This window comes from Rhamphochromis sp. 'chilingali' (genome assembly GCF_963969265.1).
Source record: "Rhamphochromis sp. 'chilingali' genome assembly, chromosome: 1".
NCBI classification, from domain to species: Eukaryota; Metazoa; Chordata; class Actinopteri; order Cichliformes; family Cichlidae; genus Rhamphochromis; species Rhamphochromis sp. 'chilingali'.
In genome coordinates this window covers 50,870,829-50,892,765 of record NC_137929.1, presented here as the reverse complement: position 1 = coordinate 50,892,765, position 21,937 = coordinate 50,870,829, and the positions used below count along the sequence as shown (strand labels likewise).

At 41.5% G+C, this 21,937-nt stretch overlaps 2 protein-coding genes and 1 long non-coding RNA gene across 5 annotated transcripts in view; 2 read left to right on the top strand and 1 right to left on the bottom strand.

Annotated features, from left to right (window-relative positions):
• The window catches only part of LOC308402176 (uncharacterized protein), a 40,344-nt gene extending 21,521 nt beyond the window's left edge, over window positions 1-18,823 (bottom strand). For both annotated transcript variants that reach the window (XM_080890855.1, XM_080890856.1), the window contains exons 1-2: window positions 18,667-18,823; window positions 17,278-17,631 (exon numbers count right to left, since the gene is read on the bottom strand). In XM_080890855.1, the coding sequence (XP_080746981.1) occupies window positions 17,278-17,631; window positions 18,667-18,757 (445 nt within the window). In that variant the 5' untranslated portion in view covers window positions 18,758-18,823. The remainder of the gene's footprint in view (window positions 1-17,277; window positions 17,632-18,666) is intronic.
• Window positions 1,003-2,888, top strand: LOC308402260. Of its 2 annotated transcripts, none has more exons than XR_013972721.1 (3): window positions 1,003-1,645; window positions 2,110-2,458; window positions 2,532-2,661. It is a non-coding gene; the product is annotated as an uncharacterized lncRNA (long non-coding RNA). The 2 variants fall into 2 exon arrangements; XR_013972720.1 differs by lacking the exon at window positions 1,003-1,645 and adding an exon at window positions 2,782-2,888 and having other exon boundaries at window positions 2,324-2,458; window positions 2,532-2,702.
• LOC308402110 (tripartite motif-containing protein 16-like) lies at window positions 6,935-9,026 on the top strand. Its single transcript, XM_080890723.1, has 2 exons — window positions 6,935-8,880; window positions 8,995-9,026. The coding sequence occupies exon 1, from the start codon at window positions 7,248-7,250 to the stop codon at window positions 8,673-8,675; it is 1,428 nt and encodes a 475-aa protein (XP_080746849.1). The 5' UTR covers window positions 6,935-7,247; the 3' UTR covers window positions 8,676-8,880; window positions 8,995-9,026.
• Window positions 18,824-21,937: the final 3,114 nt, after the last annotated feature.

The window sequence follows — 21,937 nt, the reverse complement described above, 5'->3', positions numbered from 1 at the left end:
AAGACAATGAATCCAGATTCCCTGATGACATCACTTTCAAGAAGAAAGCAAAAATATTTTAAAACCTAAAACAGAAATGATAGAAATAATGAAATAGTTTGTTTCTGAATGTGAGTCATTATTACCTGGAACATGTCTGTGTATCTCTCTGCTCTGGTTGGTGTTGCTCTGTTGGACTATGCAGGTGATGTTGTTGCTGTGTCTCTTCTCCACAGTCAGTGTTGGGGAGTAACGGAATACATGTACCGCCGTTACGTATTTAAAATACAAAATATGAGTAACTGTATTCTCTTACAGTTACCGTTTAAAAAGGTGGTATTCAGAATACAGTTACTTTGTTGAAATAAATGGATTACACTGCGGTACTTTCCTGTTTCATTTTGTTGCGGGTCAGGACTGTTTGGGTTTTGTTTGACAGCTACGTTCTGTTGTTCCAGGCGGCAGCGTTACGGTTGCCATGGTTACAGGGCGACGCTCTCTCTCTCTCTGCGACTGTGTGTTTCCTGGGTGAGAGAGCGCCTTTTCGTTGTTGTTGTTGTTGTGCTAAGCTAACAGGCAGAATGCTACAAGCATAGCTCTAAAGAATGTAGCATCATGGGCAGTGTAGTCCGTGTTGCAGGGAGAATGGACTGCCATACACGTTATGGGTCTGTGAGCGCGAGGAGGGAGAAAAAGGGGAGTGGAAAGGTACGAGTTGTCATCGAGCAAAAACGGCAGCTGGAAGCATGTAAATGTAATAATAACCACTGCAGCCAAGAAGAGTGCCTGACGAGCCCAGTTGTAAGTAAGCTATTAAGACTCGACTGTACACCGTGTTCGTGTTTTCCTCCGAAAACAATAAGTTCCGTTGGAGCAGTCTTTCAACGCCTCTCTCTGTCTCTCGCAAGAAAAGTTGACCCACACAACAAAGTAAAGCTAGTTTTCGGCTACGAGCCGACAGGGACCCCGCCGTATTAGTCAGCGGTGTCATGTGTCGTGTCCAAATTCATGGGCTGCATTCTCCTGAGGCCGCATTTGTAGACCGATTACGTCACAGCGACGCGCCGAAGGCTGTCCAAATTCGTAGACCCCTCCGAATGCAGCCGACAAATGCGTGCTCCTTTTTCCGAATTTGAAGGATGGGTCGGGTGTGTCCTTCGTGGCCCACCATATCCCAGAATTCATAGCGCGGCCCAGCCAAGCTCCAGTTTCCGGCTAATGGCGGCCGCTACTAAGTTTTAAAAATTACTCTTATTAATCTTTCTGGGTCACGAAATAAACTTTTAACATATTTTCAGGCGAGAAAGTAGCTGTGTAAACATCAAATATCTGCTCGGTTTATCAAGATATCGCATCTTTGCTAAAGTGCTTCGACGTTTTCGGAGACGTCTGCTACCCACCAGCTCGATAGCTAGCCGGGAGCTCGAGGGTTACTGATGCGGCCGAGAATGGCACAACTCCCGGCACATCATTTTCAGATCACCGCGGACTTTCGCTGCTCGGGTTAAACGTTGTCAGCCGGTGATCAGCTGTGATCAGCTGATCACGGGGCCGGGGTTAAAAGAGAGACGCCACCCACCTGTTCGCCGCTCAGACATCATTCTCTTCGTGTCAGGAGCTCCGAAACTCTGCCGACGTCAGTCTCCGCCTGATTCAGCAACCGTGAGTGATTATCCCTTCAATCCTTTTTCTCTTCCCGGCTCCGCTCGCTCTCTGTCGGTAACGACCGTTCCGAAGCCACGCTTCGTGCACTGATCGTTACTAGAATAACTGCGTGCCTGCTCCAAACCCACCGCTAGCCTTCGCCGCGCTTGGGTCTAGCCAGCACGCCACACGGGCACGCCGAATTACTGTGTGTAACCCGCCCGGCCGTGACAAACGTAATTATATAAGTCACTTAGACAACCTAAAAATGTTATTGTTGGGCTTTTTTCAGTGTTTTGTTTGTTCGTGAGTAAATCGGTTTGGCTGAGATTAAAGTTATTAGATTAGATAAAATAAAACTTTATTAATCCCCCGGGTGGGTTCCTCCTTGGTTTTTACACAGCTGACTAAACGTCAAACAGAAAACTGATTAAACAGAAGTGTGAGATGGCCGAGAGTTTACTCCAGTGTCCTGTTATATTTTAGACAGCAAGGAGCAGACGGCTGAGTTTATTAAACTCCACCGAGACAGCGGTGACGCTAATCAGAAGGCTAGACCGTCCAATTTCACGGCCGTTTACTTCCGGCCTACCCGATCTTCTGAGGACCCGGCCCACGTAGACCGCGAAGGCCGGGTCCTCAGGAGAATGCAGCCCATGAATTTGGACACGACCATGGTCTGGTTGGGCACCTGCAGGTCTCAGACAGCGGCTCCTCCTCCTTTAGGCGGAGTCCGGTTGCCCCTCCCTGGCTGACCACCTGTGAGCAATCGTGCCAGCGGTATATCAGACCTGCGCTCTCAACCACTCATCGCCTGAGTATCTGCTATTCCCATGTTAGTTCAGTGGAGCATCCTAAACCTTGTCTTAACGCCGTGTGATGACTGACCTGTCTTTTCTTGTCCTCAGCGATAGCACCCGGAGTGGAGATCTTGTTCCCCTCGCTCCCGTCCTCCTGGACCTGGGCCGCCAGCTGCTTACACAACGTGGCCTGCCGGCCCACCGCTCACCTGCCTGCCTCCCCACGCCTCGACCGCTTCCGGGTTTTCCGCTCCACCTGTCCCCTCCATCTGAAACCAAGTAAGGCAATTCAATTCAACTGCGGAGGATTATTGGTTGTCTGCTGGATCCCTCTGATCGTGATCTCCTCTTGTTCCAGTGCCCCCGGCCCCTACCTAGTCCTGTTTCTACCTCCCCGCTGTCCCCGCTGTTCAGCCGTCTCCTAGAGGTGTCTAGGTCGCCCTCATTATCACCGACGAATCCTACGCGCCACTAGTGTGGTGGCGTCGCTTTGTGTTTCACCTTTGTTTAACTTGTGTCAAGCCAGCCTCCAATTCGAGACTTGCAGTCAAGCCAGCCTCCAGTTTGTTTTACGTTCCCTGTGTATTCAAAGTATTACGGGAATGGATGTGGAAACCGGATTTCAAAATAAAAGCCAACTTCGAGTGAATTAACAGATATGTTAAGAACATAATAACATATAATTTAGGCTTTTTTTTTTTTTTTTTTTTTTTTTTTTTTTTAACCGTGCATTGTGTTCTGCGTCTTGATTGGCTGTAGACCATTGTCAATCAATCTTGTGCCGTGTCTCCTGTCAGTACAGAAAGCGTTCAGCTTGTCAAATTTACATAAGTCTTCTATTGTTAGCAGTGTTACTCTGAAATGCTGTACAGTATGTTTGTAAGTTTTCTCCCAAACGAACACAACAGTGTCGATGAAACGTCTTGCACCGTCAAAGGCAACATGGGTTCCTTTGGTTTCGCTCTATAATACTGGACTTATTTTTCTACAAAGGTTTGAACTTTGAAAGTGTTTAAACGAGAGAAAAAAGTGTGAAAATGTTCATGCCTGCTTGCGAAAAGTGTATAAAGTGTGTAGTGAGGGATTTTACAGCCTTAAAACATCTATAATAATATTAAAAAATAAAGCTGGCTACTTCACGGATTTCACTTATTGCAGGTTAGTTTTAGAACGTAACTCCCACGATAAAGGAGGGAACACTGTATTGTACATTTAGAAATGTGCAGTCAGGACCATAAACTGACTTTATTATGTATTTGTACTACAAAGATATCCACTTACCTACAATAAGGTGTACATGTGACCTTTGACCCAGCTTTGGAATGAGACATCTGTACGGTCCTTGATCAGACAGCTGTACTTTAGAGAGAGTCAGTGAGATGTTTCCATGCTCCGGTTTATAAAAGGACAGTGAGGTTCTTCCAACATATGACGGCTGCTTGTCGTCCACGTTTTCTTTATTTTTCTCCCACATGTAGATAAATCCTGGTGTCAGGTGAGTTCTCGCCCACTCCAGCTGCAGCTATGAAGCATCCACAGGACGTTCCAGAGAACAGGGTAAAACAACATCATCATCCAGGAGAGCCACCACTTGCTGCAGAGGTCCTCCCTGAAAATAACCTGAAACAGATCCGATATTTCACTGATGCTCTGGGAACAATCTGGAAGGCCGTGTCAGATATGTAAATGAGCACTGAATTTTATATGGCTTCTCAGTTTGTCGCATAAAGATAGAAATGAAATTGTGAAATAGTCAAGTCCTCCTTAAATTCGTTTAAAGGTTTACAGAAAACCTCAAATGTGCTGCTATAAATGTTACCTCTGCATGAGAGAAGTTTTAGAAGCAGGAAAACAACAATGGAGACTGAGGGTCAACACAGAAAGAGCACGCTGAGCTTCAGCCTCTCGTGCACGTCCTTCTTCATCTGTCTTCTGCTTCCTGAAACAATAAAACACACGTGTACTTTGATCAACCACACTTAATCTTCCTGGATCATCACAACAGAATAATGTTGTCTGTGTTGAATTTATTAAATTATATTAAATACCCAAACAATATTTTAATCTAACATGTCTCCAGGTTGTTGGTTTTTTTTTTTTTTTTTTCTGTTACCTATTTTTAATATTGGGAAGCCAATTTGAAAACACAGTTTTGCAGCAGACAATCCAACCTGTGCTAAAAGAGCTTAAAAAATAACACAAACATCTTTCAGTCTAAAAAAGTAATTTCTCAGGTTTTGGGACTCCGGTGCAACACAGTGACAGTCATTATGTACTAGTGGAGAAAAAATTGGAACAGTGGTGAATGTTCACAGACGTGTTCGGCCTACAAAAACTACCCCGAGAGCGCATTAATGACTCATCCAGGAGGTCACAATATCCGACAACAACATGTAAAGAACTGCAGGCCTTTATGATGATCAGCAAGACTCTTAGGAAAATGTTCTGTGGACTAACAAAAGATGAACTTTTTAGGTTTGTTCTGGGGCTGCTTTGCTGCTTCAGGCCCTGGAGGACTTTCCAGTCAGCAATGTGATGATTTTATTTTTTAATGTCTGTACTGAATAATGCTACAGTAATTGCTTAAAGTGAAACATATTGTCTCTATGCGGATATTAAGAAACTGAAACAATGCTCCACGTGTTACATTTTACTTTCTTTGCTGCAAATACGTCTTTAACTCTGGAAAGTACCTTTGCCTCAGGTTTGATAACTGAAGGGTTCATCTTAAAATATGTGCATTATAATTAAAACTGGGATCATTCATTCTGAATCATTGTCAGACTCTACAACAAGTCATCCAACCATCCTTTTTGAAATTAACATTATATTGAGTAGAGTTAAATTTCGAGCTGTTATTAGAACTACTTTACTAGCTTTATGATCGCAATGTTGCGAGTGGCTGAAGCAACACAGTTACTACAACCTGGAAGAAGCACCGCTCTCACAGCAGTCAGGAGTTCTGACACTTTAAACTGGATACGTTTACATGTTAAACGTCACACAGCCCGTGGAAGCAGCTTTAGTCGCATTATAAGATCGATCGTACTAAAAAACTTGTATACAAAAGAATCAGTGAAAATGTGGATTTATTCACTCGATTTTAAATCGAACATAACCTGGTCCTGGCAGGTCATGTATTCACCTTCATGTGTTTAATAAACGGGTCAAAAGAGCCTCTGTCACCAAACAGAAAACTAAAGTTTCAAGCTTAACACACTGCACGTTTTTCTCGCTTCGTAGAGGGGATTAATAATGTTAATATAACACACTGCACGTTTTTCTCGCTTCGTAGAGGGGATTAATAATGTTAATATTTGTAAGTTGCTATCAAAGGTGCTGGCAAACAGGCTGAAGATGGTGATGGATCAAATTTTACATCCAGGGCAAACTTACTGTGTGCTGTGTAGGTCTATTGTCGACAATGTGTCATTAGTTAGAGGTGTTTTGGAAGTCTCCAGTTCACTGGGTTATGATACTGATCTGATTTCTCTGGACCAAGAAAAAGCTTTTGGCTGAGTTGAGCATCGTTACCTCTGGAGTGTGCTAGAAAGGTTTGGTCTCGGCTCTGGTTTAATCGCTAAGATTATGGTTTTGTACGAGGAAATTGAAAATGTACTGAAAATAAATGGTCGTTTGTGTAAACCTTTTAAATTAACTAGAGGCATTAGGCTGGGCTGTCCACTGTCGGGTATGCTCTGTCTATCAAACCAGTGTTGCACAATGTGAGGTCATCCATTACTGGGTTGGTTTTATCTGATGTCAATATGTCTTTTAGTTTGTCTGCATATGCTGATGATATTATTGTATTTGTTAGGAGTCACCAAGATGTGAATAAGTTGGGAATAATTGTTGGGAACTTTTGCAGATTTTTAGCTGCACAGGTGAATCGGGCTAAGAGTGAGGCTCTGGCGGTGGGTGATTGGCTTACTGGGCTCCCACGACTTCCAGGTGAGCTGAAGTGGTAAAGGGAGGGTTGAAGTATCTGGGTGTGTACGTGGGAGATGAGGCTACAGAATGTAAGAACTGGGAAGGGGTGGTGGAGAAAGTTGGGGGAAAATTGGAAAAGTGGAGGTGGCTGTTGCCCCAAATGTCATAGAGGGAGAGTGCTGATTATAAATAACTTGGCCACTTCTGTTTATGGCATCAATTAGCTTGTATAGAACCCCCTCCTGGTGTGATACATGATCTTCAAGTTTTGTTGGTTTATTTCTTTTGGGACAATCAACACTGGGTACTCCAGGCAGTACTTTTTTTGCCCAAGAGGAAGGTGGACAAGGATTGGTTCACCTAGAGAGCAGAACTTTGTGTCTTTCTGTGATTTGAGATCATCACCAAAGTTTCACATTCATTTCCAGCTGAACATTGAACATTTAAAAACTGCTCTTTTGTGCGTATAACATATAAAAATTATAAAATAAAAATGTGATGATCTCAAATCACAGAAAGAAAAACACACAAAGTGTGATTTATTTATTTATATAGAAGAAAGTGTTAACAAGCTTAAGTTGAAGTGAGCAGTAAATAAAAGGGTTAAACACACAGTTTCACTCTCTAACTGCTCCTCTTCCTGGAGTGAAGCACAGCCTGATAACCTCCCTCTTCTTCCTGCTCTTAAACACAGCACCTCCTCTCTGTCCACGTGTTTCCTCGTTCCCTCCCCTTCAGATCTGCAGTTTGCCGATGGGTGTAACCAACATGTGGTGACGTGTAAGAGCTGACAGGCTCCATTCACTGCAGAAACATGTTGTTGAGATCAGAGCTCAGACTAGTTTCAGTTATAAGGAAGAGAAACTCACACAGTCACTGACACTGATAGGAAAAATGGCGCATAAAGGAGTTCAGCTGGACCGAGAAACCTTCTCTTGTTCCATCTGTTTGGATCTACTGAAGGATCCGGTTACTATTCCCTGTGGACACAGCTACTGCAGGAACTGTATTAAAGGTTTCTGGGATGAAGAGGACAGGAAGGGAATCCACAGCTGCCCTCAGTGCAGGAAGACTTTCACACCGAGGCCTGTCCTGGAGAAAAACACCATGTTAGCAGCTTTAGTGGAGCAGCTGAAGAAGACTGGACTCCAAGCTGCTCCAGCTGATCACTGCTATGCTGGACCTGAAGATGTGGCCTGTGATGTCTGCACTGGGAGGAAGCGGAAAGCCATCAAGTCCTGTCTGGTGTGTCTGATCTCCTACTGTGAGAAACACATTCAGCTTCATTTGGAGTCTCCTGCCTTTGAAAAACACAAGCTGGTGACCCCCTCCAAGAAGCTCCAGGAGAACATCTGCTCTCGTCATGATGAGGTGATGAAGATTTTCTGTCGTACCGATCAGCAGAGTATCTGTTATCTCTGCACAATTGATGAACATAAAGGCCATGAAACAGTCCCAGCTGCAGCAGAAAGGACTGAGAAGCAGAAGGAGCTCGAGGTGAGACGACTAAACATCCAGCAGAGAATCCAGGAGCGAGAGAAAGATGTGAAGCTGCTTCAACAGGAGGTGGAGGCCATCACTGGCTCTGCTGATAAAGCAGTGGAGGACAGTGAGAAGATGTTCACTGAGCTGATCCGTCTCCTCCAGAAAAGAAGCTCTGATGTGAAGCAGCAGGTCAGATCCCAGCAGGAAACTGAAGTGAGTCGAGTCAAAGAGCTTCAGGAGAAGCTGGAGCAGGAGATCGCTGAGCTGAAGAGGAAAGACGGCGAGCTGGAGCAGCTCTCACACACAGAGGATCACAACCAGTTTCTACACAACTACCCCTCACTGTCAGCACTCAGTGAGTCTACACACTCATCCAGCATCAATATTCGTCCTCTGAGCTACTTTGAGGATGTGACAGCAGCTGTGTCAGAGACCAGAGATAAACTACAGGACATTCTGAGAGAGGAATGGACAAACATCTCACTGACAGTCACTGAAGTGGATGTTTTACTGTCACCAGCAGAGCCAAAGACCAGAGCTGGATTCTTAAAATGTTCACGTGAAATCACACTGGATCCAAACACAGCAAACACACATCTATTATTATCTGAGGGGAACAGAAAAGTAACATTGATGAATCAGCAACAGTCTTATTCTGATCATCCAGACAGATTCACAGGATGTTATCAGGTCCTGAGTAGAGAGAGTCTGACTGGACATTGTTACTTTGAGGTGGAGTGGAGAGGGATAGCAGTTTATGTCGCAGTTGCATACAAGAATATCAGGAGAGCAGGGAGCTCAGATGAATGTGGATTTGGGTGGAATGACAAAACTTAGGTCTTAACTTGTAACACAGAAAATTTTCAATTTTGGCACAACAGCCAACCGCCTGGTGCTTCACTTCGGTGGGCTCACGTTGCGTCACTCCTGTGGTGATTTCTCCTTTCAGTTGTGCGCATTTAGGAGTTTTTTCGTGGGTGTTTCTCATCGAGTTAACGGTGGAGGCTGGAAATGGAAACTGCTAACAGGCGTCTGCTGCTAGGTAGCCTGAGAGTAGTGGAGGGGAGCGGCTAAAAACAGAGATTTTTTTTTCTTTCGTGTGAAAAAAGGGGAGTATAAGCGAGTTAAACACGCTCCTGGTGGTTTTGCCTTGTAGCATGGTGGAGTAGGAGGCTCCAGCTTTGAAGCGGCTCCTCCGACCTGCCGACACCCAGCTCGCTCTCACCCCGGGGAGGCTCGTCATGGCCCCGGGCTCGCTGGTGGCGGCCTGCCGCAGCCTGGCCCTCTCTACGTGGCTGCTCTCCTTCTGCTTCGTCCACCTGCTGTGCCTGGACTTCACCGTGGCCGGGGGGGGAGGAGTGGTTCACCGCCTTCGTCAACATCACCTACGTGGACCCGGCCACCTCGGAGCTGCGCACCGAGAAGACGGAGTGCGGGCGATATGGCGAGCACTCTCCGAAGCGGGACACCAAGGGGGTGTTGGTCCTGCCCGCAGCACCGCTTGACCGCCAGGCCTGCGACCCCAACACCCGCTTCGCGGTGCCCGCTCAGGCCGGGGCCTGGGTGGCGCTCATAGCCCGGGGCAACTGCACCTACAAGGACAAGATCCGCCACGCTGCAGCCCACAACGCCTCTGCGGTGGTCATCTTTAATGTGGGCTCCACCAACACGAACGACACCATCACCATGCCTCACCCAGGTAGATGATGCTCTGCTTTATTCACCCCAATAAATGCGCATTTAACTCGATTTCCTCCCTCTGTGAAGGAGGCTTTGCTTAGCTTTTCTGAGTTGGGTAGTTAGCATAGAATAATAATATGCTAACTATCCATGTCTGCAGTGGGTAGACATGGGTGAAACACATTAATGAAATAAATGAAAACACATTAATGTAAATCTGAGAATGTTACCTGTAATGTCAGGTTCTGTGTATTAAAAGTGAGTAAACGTATCCGTGGGAGTAACGACACACACAGTAACGACTGTGTTTTCCCAGCCACGTGGGGGAGTGTTTATAAACAAACATCAGAACTTCTTGTGGAGGACTTGGTGATCTGCGCATGCGTGAATCTGAGCCTCATGAAAGTTAGTTAGTTTTCTGGTAAAACCTTTTTTCAGTGTCATGTTGTGTAAACTTTCCTCTGAAATCTGATTAAATTCATATTCACATAAATAATCTTTTTCTGTATCTGTTCGTTTGCAGTTTGTGCGGGATTCACATGAATTTCACACATGAATGTGTATGTGGTATTGGAAAAAAAATACTAATAGTAATATTTTTTTAGTATATGCCTTTATGGTGGGAACTATGGTGGGAAATGTGTTCAGTTCCCACCAGTGTTGGTCAAGTTACTTGAAAAAAGTAATCAGTAACTAATTACTAATTACTTCCCCAAAAAAGTAATCCCGTTACTTTACTGATTACTTATTTTCAAAAGTAAATAATTACTTAGTTACTTTTTAAAAACACGATTTGCAACCTGAAGAGGTGATAAAGTGATAGATCTTTCAGCCCAATTCTACTTTTTCTGCATAATCCATCATACAAAATGTAATCAAATGGAAAAGTCTCTTTTTTTTAACTTGTTTTATCAGTTTTAATCTTTTAACTTTATGCATCAAGCAAAAATTTAATTATATGCAACATTCTCTGACTTGAATAAATTAGTTTAATATTTAGACCTATTTTCTGCACGTTCCAGCACATAAAATAAAATATTTTTTGTGTTTACACTCACTCTTTCAAATAGATGCAAGCAGAGGCGGAGCCAGACATTTGAAACACCCGGGGCTTAGCCCAAAGAGTAGTATGCATGTGGGATTTTTTTTTTTTTTTTTTTTGGGGGGGGGGGGGGGGGGGGGGTAGAAATGACTGAAAGATTAATAGGCTTTATTTAAAAAAGAATGACTTCATATAGGGAAAAATATATATCACATGTGCAGGACACCTTAAACTAGTTTTTTAATTAAGCAGCAAGGCAGAACAAGGTCAGGGCTGTATCAAGACACGAGGACTAAACCCCAATTCAACCAGACCCAGAACTGATCCAGAATTAAAACAGGACTACAACAGTTCAAAATCAGGACTACTGAGGACTTAACCAAGACATAACCACAATCAGAACTAGATGATAGTAGCACTAAAAATCATCATAGACCTGCACTACACTTATTTATTTAATTCTACCAAAGTCCACTATTTAGTTTGAGAAAAGTTTATATAATTATTTAGCCTTGTTGTGCAAACAAGCCTGCAGAACTTAATAAATATAGAATTTGAAAAATAGCAAACCTAAAAAGAAACACTAGGTACAAGATGAGGACCTATGATACGGTGATAATTTTGGTAAACAACCATTTGACTAACATGTGTCTCACCTGCACTTGTTCATCTGTTCTGTCCTCGTTCTCCTCTCTCTCCCTCTTTGTGCTGACAATCATCAAATATACAGTTGAAACCAGATATTTACTCTTCAGATAAAAACACTTTTTTAATTGTAACATCAAATCAGACAAAATGTTTATTTTTTTAGATTGATAAATATAAAAACATATTTGTTAACTTTAAGAGTAAAGAGAGAAACTATCTGTATTTCTTAATTGCAAATGGCACCAAATTGTATTCAAAACTGAGCCACACTTATGGAGCTCCACAGTTCTTTTCCTGGTGTTTTGGTTGACATCTCTTGATTTTCCCATGTCACAGAAACAGGCTCTGTGTTTTGCCTTATATGCATCCACAGGTGTGCCACCAACTTACTCACATGGACTCTACTAACCTATCAGAAGCTTCTTCAGCTCAGAATGGAATCGTCTGGACTTTTCTTATTAATTAACAATAAACTTAGTGTATATGTACTCCTTAATATGATGAAAGTGATAAAAAATAGACAGCTCTGTCTCTCTTTATTTTGACATTTAACTAATTCAAAATATATTTCAATATTTATCTAAAACAAAAGTTTACTCTAAATTGATGTTGTACAGTAAAAATGTTTTATGTTTTCTCCCTAAAGTGTAAATATCTGGTTACAAATGTAAATATCCTGCTGTGTACTGAAATCCCTCTTGTTTTGCATACAAATATACTGAACAACATACAAAGCATTATATATAAAATAACATTTACCTGAGTTTTTTCTTTGAAAGAACCCTCTAATGTCCATTCTTATATTTCAGTACATAACTGAAACCGATTTAGTCGGGGAGGGTAAGAACTGAAAATATGAAATAAACACACGTAAGCTAAGACTCTCTAAAAAAATAGCATTTGTTCAGCTTTTCATTTCGCCATTTGTTGATTCACTCGAAGAGCAAGTAAAATAATATTGGTCAAGTGATCAGTTTCATATCAATCTTTCGTGATGCACCGTCATATTTACATTATTTGTACAGTACGAATGATTTTCTTTGGTACCTGGTCAAACTTAAGCTCTCCTTAGTATGGCTGGCTCCGTTTCTCCAACAGCGCACTCACAGGTAGCAGCTGCCCCGCCCCCTCGCTCAGTCGCTTAGTGCCTGAGCTCGGATCATACCAATATCAGGGGGGATTCACGCACAGTCGTAAATTCCCACAGTGTGCACTATGTGCTTCGAATATTGTGTGTACTTTTTGTTTTATACAGTTGTCAGCCAGGCATCTAACTATGAAAAATTAAACTCCAAAAGACCCCGGGCTTCTAACAAAACAACCCGGGCTTAAGCCCAGTAAGCCATCCCCACGCTCCGCCCCTGGATGCAAGTAAAACACAGCAGAAAATAAATAAAGTCAAAGACTCAGCGGTCCTGTTGCTCTATTTTCACCTGTAAAGCAGGACTGGGGTAGGCGGAGGTTTACCCTGGTGCAGGTGTGCCACGGTCAGTTGAAGAATCCGCGAGTTTCTCTGTGAATTTCCCATTACGTCGTTGCTCACTCGGTGCTTGCTTGGAAGTTTAGGGGGTTTTTTTTCGCTGTAAAAAGTTTTCTTCCCACGCACAACGGACGCTAATGTTTTGTCACTTTTTATAGAATCAAACTCAAAATAAGGTCAGTACTTCCACGCTTTAAACGCTGCACGCTCATACTCTCTCCCACAATCGATATATTATCCATTGTTGATCTGCACACAGCTGTTGTCACCAACAGCGCACTCGCTTACGTCACTGTCGTGAGACATTCTCGCAAAAAAATCACGGTTTTAGTAACGCAGTGACGCAGCGTTCCTACGGGAAAGTAACGGTAATCTAATTACCGATTTTGCAATAGTAATCCCTTATTTTACTCGTTACTTGAAAAAAGTAATCAGATTACAGTAACGCGTTACAAGTAACGCGTTACTGCCCATCTTTGGTTCCCACCATGGACACATTTCAATCCTTCAGGTGTTTTTTAGTGACTTCTAGAAGGAAATTGGAGTTTTGATTTATTTCTTCAGTCTGTTTCATTGTTACACTGTTAAAGACTGACACTCAGCTCTGAAAGGTTAAACCTGGATTTGTTTTAATGACTAGCAGGGGGAGACTCCTTTATCTTGAAAAACAGACCAGATTATATTGAAGTCTATGACAGAAGGACCCTCAATCTCACTATGACCTCATTATAAACTTTCCAGGTGACTTCATGATCTCCAGGTGCTGCTATATAAAAATTTTGACATTTGTAATTGTTTATTTTGCAAATTATGGGCTCTAGAATCAAAATAAGTCAATAAAGTCAGGATGCTTTAGGTCTGCTTCTAATTCCTCACATTCAACCTCTTTAAATCCAAGTCAGCTTCAAACTCTCATATAAACCTATAAATATCATCTCACATCCATCTTTTATCCTGTGACTGTGGCTGTATCCCAATTCAGAGTCTGCAGCCTTAAAGTACGCAGTCTCAACGATCCTCAAGGGCCGCTAAGGCCGGAAGTGCGAGGCTTGTGAAATGGGACGGTCTAGCCTCCGTTGCACTGCCCAGGTTGCCTAGCAACCATGATACTAACAGCTAGAAACGTTTCATACAGCTTTGTTTGACAGAAATGAAGGAGAAAATCTGTTCATTTGTTTGTTTCTTTCTACATGAGCTTTGATCATTCTCTGTAAGATTAAGCTCAGCTATTGAACGGCGTGTATTTTAAAGTAAAGGCTTTAAAACCAAGTTAGTACAAACGTCGCTAATGTCACATAACTTTGCCGGCATGTGGCCAACAGTAATGTTTTAATGTTCTTCGTTATTAAACATTTGCACATAAATAAGTGACATAATATTCAGTACTTACTTAAAGTTTACTCTTCGGGCGCCCCTCATCTGCCGTTTTTTTTTTCGGCAAAATTATCCATACCCACCCCCGCGCTATGCATTCTGGGATATGTTGGGCCACGAAGTCTACACCGCCGCATCTTTAAAATTCAGTGAAATGAAGGATGCATTTCGAGCAGCCTTCGAATTGGGACAGCCTTCGTCGTGTCGCTGTGACGTAATCGGCCTTAAAATGCGGCCTTTAAGGCTGCAGACCCTGAATTGGGATACAGCCTGTGTCTGTGCTGCTCCCAGGAGGACAGCAGTGTTTTACAAACATTACTGACAGCTGTCAGTGCTACACCTCAGCCTCACAGATACACCTGTGGTATCAGTCAGAGAATGCTACATCTCCTCGTTCTCAAGTTAACATGTTTACAGTGTTGGATGTCCATTCAGCCGACCCACTGGAGTTATGACATCACCCCATCAGCCTTCATGGTGTAAATCTGATTTAAGTCTGTCATTGGTCGTATTTATTCCAGACTGGAGGACGAGTTACAGGAAGTCAGAGTTGTGATATTTAAATGTTCATGTGATGTAAAAACTTCTTGACACAAAATTCAGTTGAATTCAATTTAAATTCTTTTATATTAATTTTGTTTACATATTCAAAATATATTATATATCGTTTTGCATAAATGATAATATTTCCATGTCCATCGTTTAACCAGGTGTTTCACACTGAGTTGTTGTCACAGCTGTGTGCAGTGCAGAGATACAGCACACAAGAGGCAGAGCTGAACAGTGAAAGACAAACTTACAGAGTTACTTAGAAATAAACACACGGACACATCCGAGTGATGACAAATTCAGGCAATAGAGCAAAAGTAAACATTTTTTTAAAAAGAGAAAAAAATAGAACAAAGATTTATATACAACGACAAGAACAGGAGTATTTCTACACTGGACTCTGATCGAGGGTTAGACACAGGAGATGGATCAGCTGCAGCTGAGAGCAGCTCTATCCTGGGAAAAACTTTGGATTGGGAACATAAACCTGACCGAGGTCTTGGAGTCTTTGTGAGAGGAACAGTTCACTGATGAGCTGACACTGAAAAATCTAAGAAGAAAATCCAGTTTCTCCCATAAAACACACATTAATAACACAGAATCTGCAGCTTTGGTGATTAGTTGTATTCTGAATGTCACAAACTGATGAATCTTTATGTGAGTCAGAGTTCTTCTCACTGAGGTTTCTGCTGTTTTGATGTTGCATTAAAACGAGACACGAGTGTAAATATCAGTCCAACTACTTTTCTTACTTTGCTTTTTCAGCACACATGACAAATAAAAAGTAGAGAAACCGTTTTACTGTCAACAAAAGTGCCAACAAGAGTGTATTAAACAATGTAAACACAAAACATGAAGCTCCATCCTGTTAATGCTGTTTTGTGTTTTACCTCAAATTCAATTCATCCTGTTGGGTTTTTTAAAAGACAATACTTTTTTTTCCTGACAGACTTACGGGTTCTTTGCAATTCTGATAAAACAGAAATCCCCATGAGATCAAAGAGATACAGGTGAATACAGCCACGACGATTGCTAGCCGGCCTGAGAAAGAAATTCCTAAGGTGCAAAAAACAGTAAAAACACAATTTAGTGTTAATGATATAAACGAGCACATTTTAAAGACAGGAAGTGGAATTAACCATTAAATAACTAGTGTTACTGTGAGAGGTGAACACCAGACTTTATTTACATGTTTCTGATGCACACAGAATTTCATTTATCTCCACTTACAGTCTGGTGACCTCCAGGTTACATCAGGCCTTTTGCCCAATGACAGCCAGGAAAGACTCGATCCCCCAAAACCCAGAACTGGATAAAACTGATATTTGACATTTTGAAGCAGAACCTCAGTATGTTTACCTGAAAGAGCTGCAGGTTTATGGGAGGATTTTACTTTGTTGATTTCCAGATTTTCAAAGTAGATCTAAGATGAAAACTGTTTGTATTGTTAGCCTGATGTTTCATTACCTCCCTACCATTACCTTTCATTAAGCCAACACTACACAGACTCAGTTTCACTTCTATAGAACGAGTCTAGTCTTAGACTCTCTTTAGTCTGAGACTAAAATGAATCCATTTCTAAAAAAAGTGGATGGGAGTGTTTTCTGTTCTGGTAAATTAACTCAGTTCTCAAATTTGGCCCATATCTCCTGACTGTACTGTATATAAACAATATAATGAATGAGTGATTTTTTTAAACTGTAAAGTTATTTTGTTTTTACCTTTGGTCTCTTCCTTCAGCTCTGGTGGTTGGAGACTTCCAGGTTGCTGAGTTGCTTCTGTCTTCCCAGGTCTTGATTCTGAAATAAAATAAAATAAAATAAAAATACTTTGTAATAAATTGAAAACTGATCTAATATTATAACAGTGAATTAAGTTGCTCACACAGTTTTATTGCTACCAAGTGGAAACTTACAAAACTGAAACATGAAACCAACAATGAAGAACCCAAAAACAAAAACAATGTTGTGATGAGAGAAACAGTTTGTAGCTCTTCAGTGTTGGTTTCCTCACATGTCCTGATGAAGCTGCTCAGTAACAGTGTCACTGAGGTTGGACACTGTGGATTTCTGTGGTCGACTCATACTCTGAGGCCTCCTTCAGGGATGTTACCTGGACCAGCAGCTCCATGAAGAATTAGCCTCACGTGTGTGTAAGCCACAAAGACTCTTGTGTTAAAAAGTCCAACTTAAAGCAGAAATGACCATGTTTACAGTCTTCTACATGAACCAGTGTTGGTCTCCATGGATAGTTTCATATAATCTCTGTGTAGACTTCCTATATGTCTGTTACTGTACTCAGCACTAATTAGCAGGTGTGTGTCTGTGTGATGCAGTTTATGGATGTAATTTTCTAACTACACAGTTTTTCTGGTAATTCTATTAAAAATGCTCCAAAAGGAAACATCAGCTCTAGAACAGTGAAGAAGATCCAGTTCATGGACTCAAATCAGTGAAAGTGGGGCTACAGCTGCTGGTGTCTGAAACTCCATCAATCAAACAGGATATTTATAAAGACACAGTTTTTATGAAAGTGGAAACTAAAGATTTGTGTTCATCACTTTGAAACCCTGTAACAATTATACACACCAATTTTATCTCAGGTTTGAACCATGATTGACGTTAACAGCTCACAGTGATCACATGTGTATAAATGAATTGTCTTACCAGAGACGGTGACTCTGCAGCTGTTGTAGCCGCGGCCATAACCTGTGTCCACCTCACACAGGTACAGACCCGAGTCCTTAGTCCTGAGTCTGGACAGCTGGAGTCTGATTCGTCCTTCTCTGAGGGCGTCTTTGTCACTCTGGACTCGTCCTGAAAACTCTTCATCCTCTGAGAACTCGACACCACCATGAAGAAAATACAGAGTTATGTGTTTATGATCATTATTCATGTAACAGAGGATCTCCAGTGCTGAGATGGACGTGTCTGGTTTGGTGGTGAACGTCCACTCCAGTGTGATGTTGTGGTTCTCCTCTGCCTGATAGGAGATCTGTGTCACATCCACTACAAATGATCCTGTTGAGGAGACAGAGAGGAGCAGACACACTCACAACTTTATACAACATCAGACAGTAAAACACAGGAATAAATTAAATGTCATTTCTGTTATAAATCTAAAGAACTTCAAGGCCCCCACTACAGCCTGTCATATTTGTCCATTTATTCAGAACGCCATAATCTGCTCCTTGTTGTTTTGGCTCCTGCTGAAGATGCTTTACGTTTCCAACATTTTGTTTCCAACAATCATGATGCCTAGAATCACATTTTGTTAGGTGACGGCTGTGTGCGGACAGGGATAGGACCCAAGATGCAGTCTCCAGAGAGAAACTTAAACCAAAACAGCTTTAATATTGAACTCAAACATAACATAACTGGAAAAAAGTCAAAATAAACTAACGCCGGCGGACTGACAAAACACACAGCAAAATAAACAGTAGATCGCGACACGGACACAGAGAAACACAGGGCTTAAATACACAGAGGGAGCAATCAGGGAATGAGTAACAGGAGGGAAACACAGCTGGGACAAATCAGAACTGACGAGACCAAAGAAGCGTAACCTGAACTCACTGAGAAAAGACAGAAACCTTCAAAGTAAAACAGGAAACACATAACACAGACTGAACAAAGACACAGACTCACATGCAGGCACTACAAAGGGAACAGAGACGTGGGACCAGGGCAGACACAGACACTGACTGGACGTGGAAATACAGCAGACAAGGAAGACAGCAACAAAGGAACACAGACAGAAAACCAAAACACTAAAACTCTAACCAAACCCCACCCAGAGGACCTTAACTAAGAAAAACCTGTAAAGCAACGCTAGAATATAATGAAATAACAAAATCAAATAACCAAAAACACAAAACACTGGGTCAACCGACCCAGGAACCCTAACACATTTATTTTTTAACAATCTTTCCTTATTTGTTTACAGAAAGCAAAAAACAAACAGTACAAAATTAATAAATAATCATAATTCATATAGCCTGATCTGTGTCTGCTCTGAGCATAGATGAGTTTAAATGCTCAGCAGTTTTTGCTCACCTCTGCAGAGGACGAGTGTCAGAAGCAGCACAGCAGCAGAGAAGGCCGAGGGTCTGTGTGTGAAGATCACACTGATCTCCTGAAGAGCCATCACTCATTACTCTGAAAATCAACAAGCAAAACAAGCTTCCTGTTACTCTCTGCATCTCACAGCAAGCAGCCCTAATATAGCAGACTAATATAACATCATGTGTTTTATTCTAAATGTAAATTTTTCTGATCCTTTAACAACATTAAAGAAATCTTACCTCAAATAAATATTTTAGTGACCACTGGAAACGAGTGCTGCTTTCTGAAAACTTTCAGTTACAAGAAAAAGAGAACATTTATTTGAGGATTTAAGTTCAGAGCTTCTCTGTGATGTGTTTCTTCATCTGTCTACTCTGAACATCATCTCCAGACTGCAGATCCTGTACTGTTGATCAATGAGTTCCTCCACTCTGTAACAATAACAGGAAAACAGGTTCAGTCCCAGTGAAGTCACATTCAAGAAGCTGTTTCAGTGTTTAGCTATTAAGCGATTTCAAAATAGTTTATGTGTAAAGAGACCTGTAGATCATCACTGATTACATAACAGAGGGCAATGATTTTAAATGTATTCTGGTCAGGCTTGTACTGAGACAAAAAAATCAGCCTGGAAGTTTTTGTCCAGGCAGATCACCATCATTTAAAAAAAAAAAAAAAGAATAAATAACTAATATATCTTCGTATATTAATATATCTAGCTTTCAATGAGACGTGACGTGACATCATTCTCACTATAATCCATTTCTAACATACTGTAAAAAGAAAAGCTATAAAGCACATCCATTATTTGCAAGAAACTTTTTTTTTAATTTACATGACGAATGGATTTTTTCAGTTTCTTTTTTATTCCTGTGACACAAAAAAACTCCCCACACCCACAGATGCTGTGAGATAGTGTATGTTTGTTTACAGTGTTTCTTGGCGCTTTTTGTCTGCTGACATGTCAGTTATTTAACATATTTTATTGCATTTTTTTATTTTCGACTCCACCTTTTTTTTTCTTTTTTTACTTATGTCTGTGTTGCATACACATTCAATTCAGTTCAAATGAATTTAATTCAATTCAATTCAAAACAATAGAATTCATTTTATTTATATAGCGGCAAATCACAACAACAGTCGCCTCAAGGCTTTATATTGTAAAGTAGACCCAACAATAATACATACAGAGAAAAACCCAACAATCATATGACCCCCTGTGAGCAAGCACTTTGGCAACAGTGGGAAGGAAAAACTCCCTTTTAACAGGAAGAAACCTCCAGCAGAACCAGGTTCAGGGAGGGGCGGGGCCATCTGCTGCGACCGGTTGGGGTGAGAGAAGGAAGACAGGATAAAGACATGCTGTGGAAGAGAGGTTAATAACAAGTATGATTCGGTGCAGAGAGGTCTGTGCGCCTTAGCATATGCTACTTCCGGTGGGGAAACTCCTGTAGGGCGCTTCGTTTCTAGTGTGATATTCACGCCTTGTTTACAGTCGGGTTTTTGAAAACAAGTCAACCAAATGGATGAATCAAATGGCGATTTACATTTCTCATGATGTCTTGGTCATTTACCGGATATATCTGTACATTATGTTCATCGATTTGTCAATATTTTTTGTCCTGCGCCTCAGAGCAAAAGAGAGAAAGGATTCAAATTTTACATTTCTCAGTATTTGTATAATCTTGAAGGTAAGTCACAACATACCCTTCATGAATACTAATATATAGAGACACTTACCAGCAATCATTCATTATTTTTTTTTTTATATCCTGTGGCTTTTTATTCACAGTTTGTTGATGCTGTGTAGGTGTGTACTTGAAATTTCTAGCTGATATCAACTTTACGGGGGAAACATCTGGCTTTCACTAATGTTCACCTGTAGTTTGAATGCTGAACATTTGCCTGTTTAAATCATAAGAACTGTCACTATACAGAGATGTGCTTCTGATTCTGTGAAGCAGTTCTGCTTCCGATCATTTGACTTTTTTTTTTTTATGACACAGAAATGGTGAGTGTTCCCACCTTCTGCTCTTTGTAACTTAATGCGATCTTTCCATTTTTGTATTTTGTACATGATTTTGGAGTCCACCTTTGCAGTAGCGATTGACCGCAAAATAAAGCTACCGGAAACGTAAAACTCTACATTTGGTCTTAAAACAGGAAGTTAGTATTTTCTCGTGCACAGGGTTTATTAACACATAGTGAGTGAGAAAGGTGACTGAAGAAGAAATACTCAGTGCATCATGGGAATCCCCGGCAACCTACGTCTATTGCAGCATAACTAAGGGGCAATTCAGGGTCACCTGGTCCAGCCCTAACTATAAGCTTTAGCAAAAGGGAAAGTTTTAAGCCTAATCTTGAAAGATTAGGCTTAAAACTCCTGAATCCAATCCTGTCTCCTGAATCCAAACTGGAAGCTGGAACAATAACCATGAGACACCAACACAACATTACTGCAATAAGTGATATAACATTGAGCATAAATGTCAGCATGAACCACAAGTCTTTGGCATAGTGCTCCCTCCCCTGGAGCCAATATTATATTTTCTTTTGAACGTAGAAAAAGCGAGCTCTCTAGCTTTGATTGACAGAGAGCAGAACAAACCAGATGACTCAATGATGAGTTTAACCAAACACCTCCAAACTTTAAGGATTATGTCTGAGGACCAAACTGACTCTGCCCCCAAACAGCTGAAAAGTCGTGTTAACTGATGATTGTCACAGTTCAACACAGACAGGTGAATGCTCAATTTAATTTTAGAATAAGTTTAGTAACTTTAGTAAACATGCTTCATCTTTAGTACTTTCAGACAGCTTGGCTCCTGAGTTTGTGCTAAAGAGTCATTTTCAAAGGAGAAACCGAAACAATCGATGTGATTTGACTCCACCCACTCTGTAAACAGCAGTAGTCTGTGTGTATGTAGCTGTCATGACAGAAAGAAACATGCCGCTGCAGTCAGCTCTGTGTTTTATCTTTATTTGGCAAATACATTAAAGAAAAGTGTTTAATGGTGGCCCATGAAACACTCACTGCACACAGGACAGGGACTATCAAATAAAACAGGAAACACACGACAGGCACAGACTTGATACTAAACAGAGGGAACACAGGATGGGAGTAACAAACTGCGTCATGAGACATGACTTACCCAAGAACTAGAAATCACAAAACAGTAAAGAACCTGTCAGTATGTGCTGACAGTTTGACTTTATTCAGAATTCATTCAGGAACATGTAAAAACAATCCCAGGCTTTCATCACA

Coding starts and splice junctions, on each gene's coding strand:
- LOC308402110 (XM_080890723.1), top strand. CDS start 7,248: ATGGCGCATAAAGGAGTTCAGCTGGACCGAGAAACCTTCTCTTGTTCC.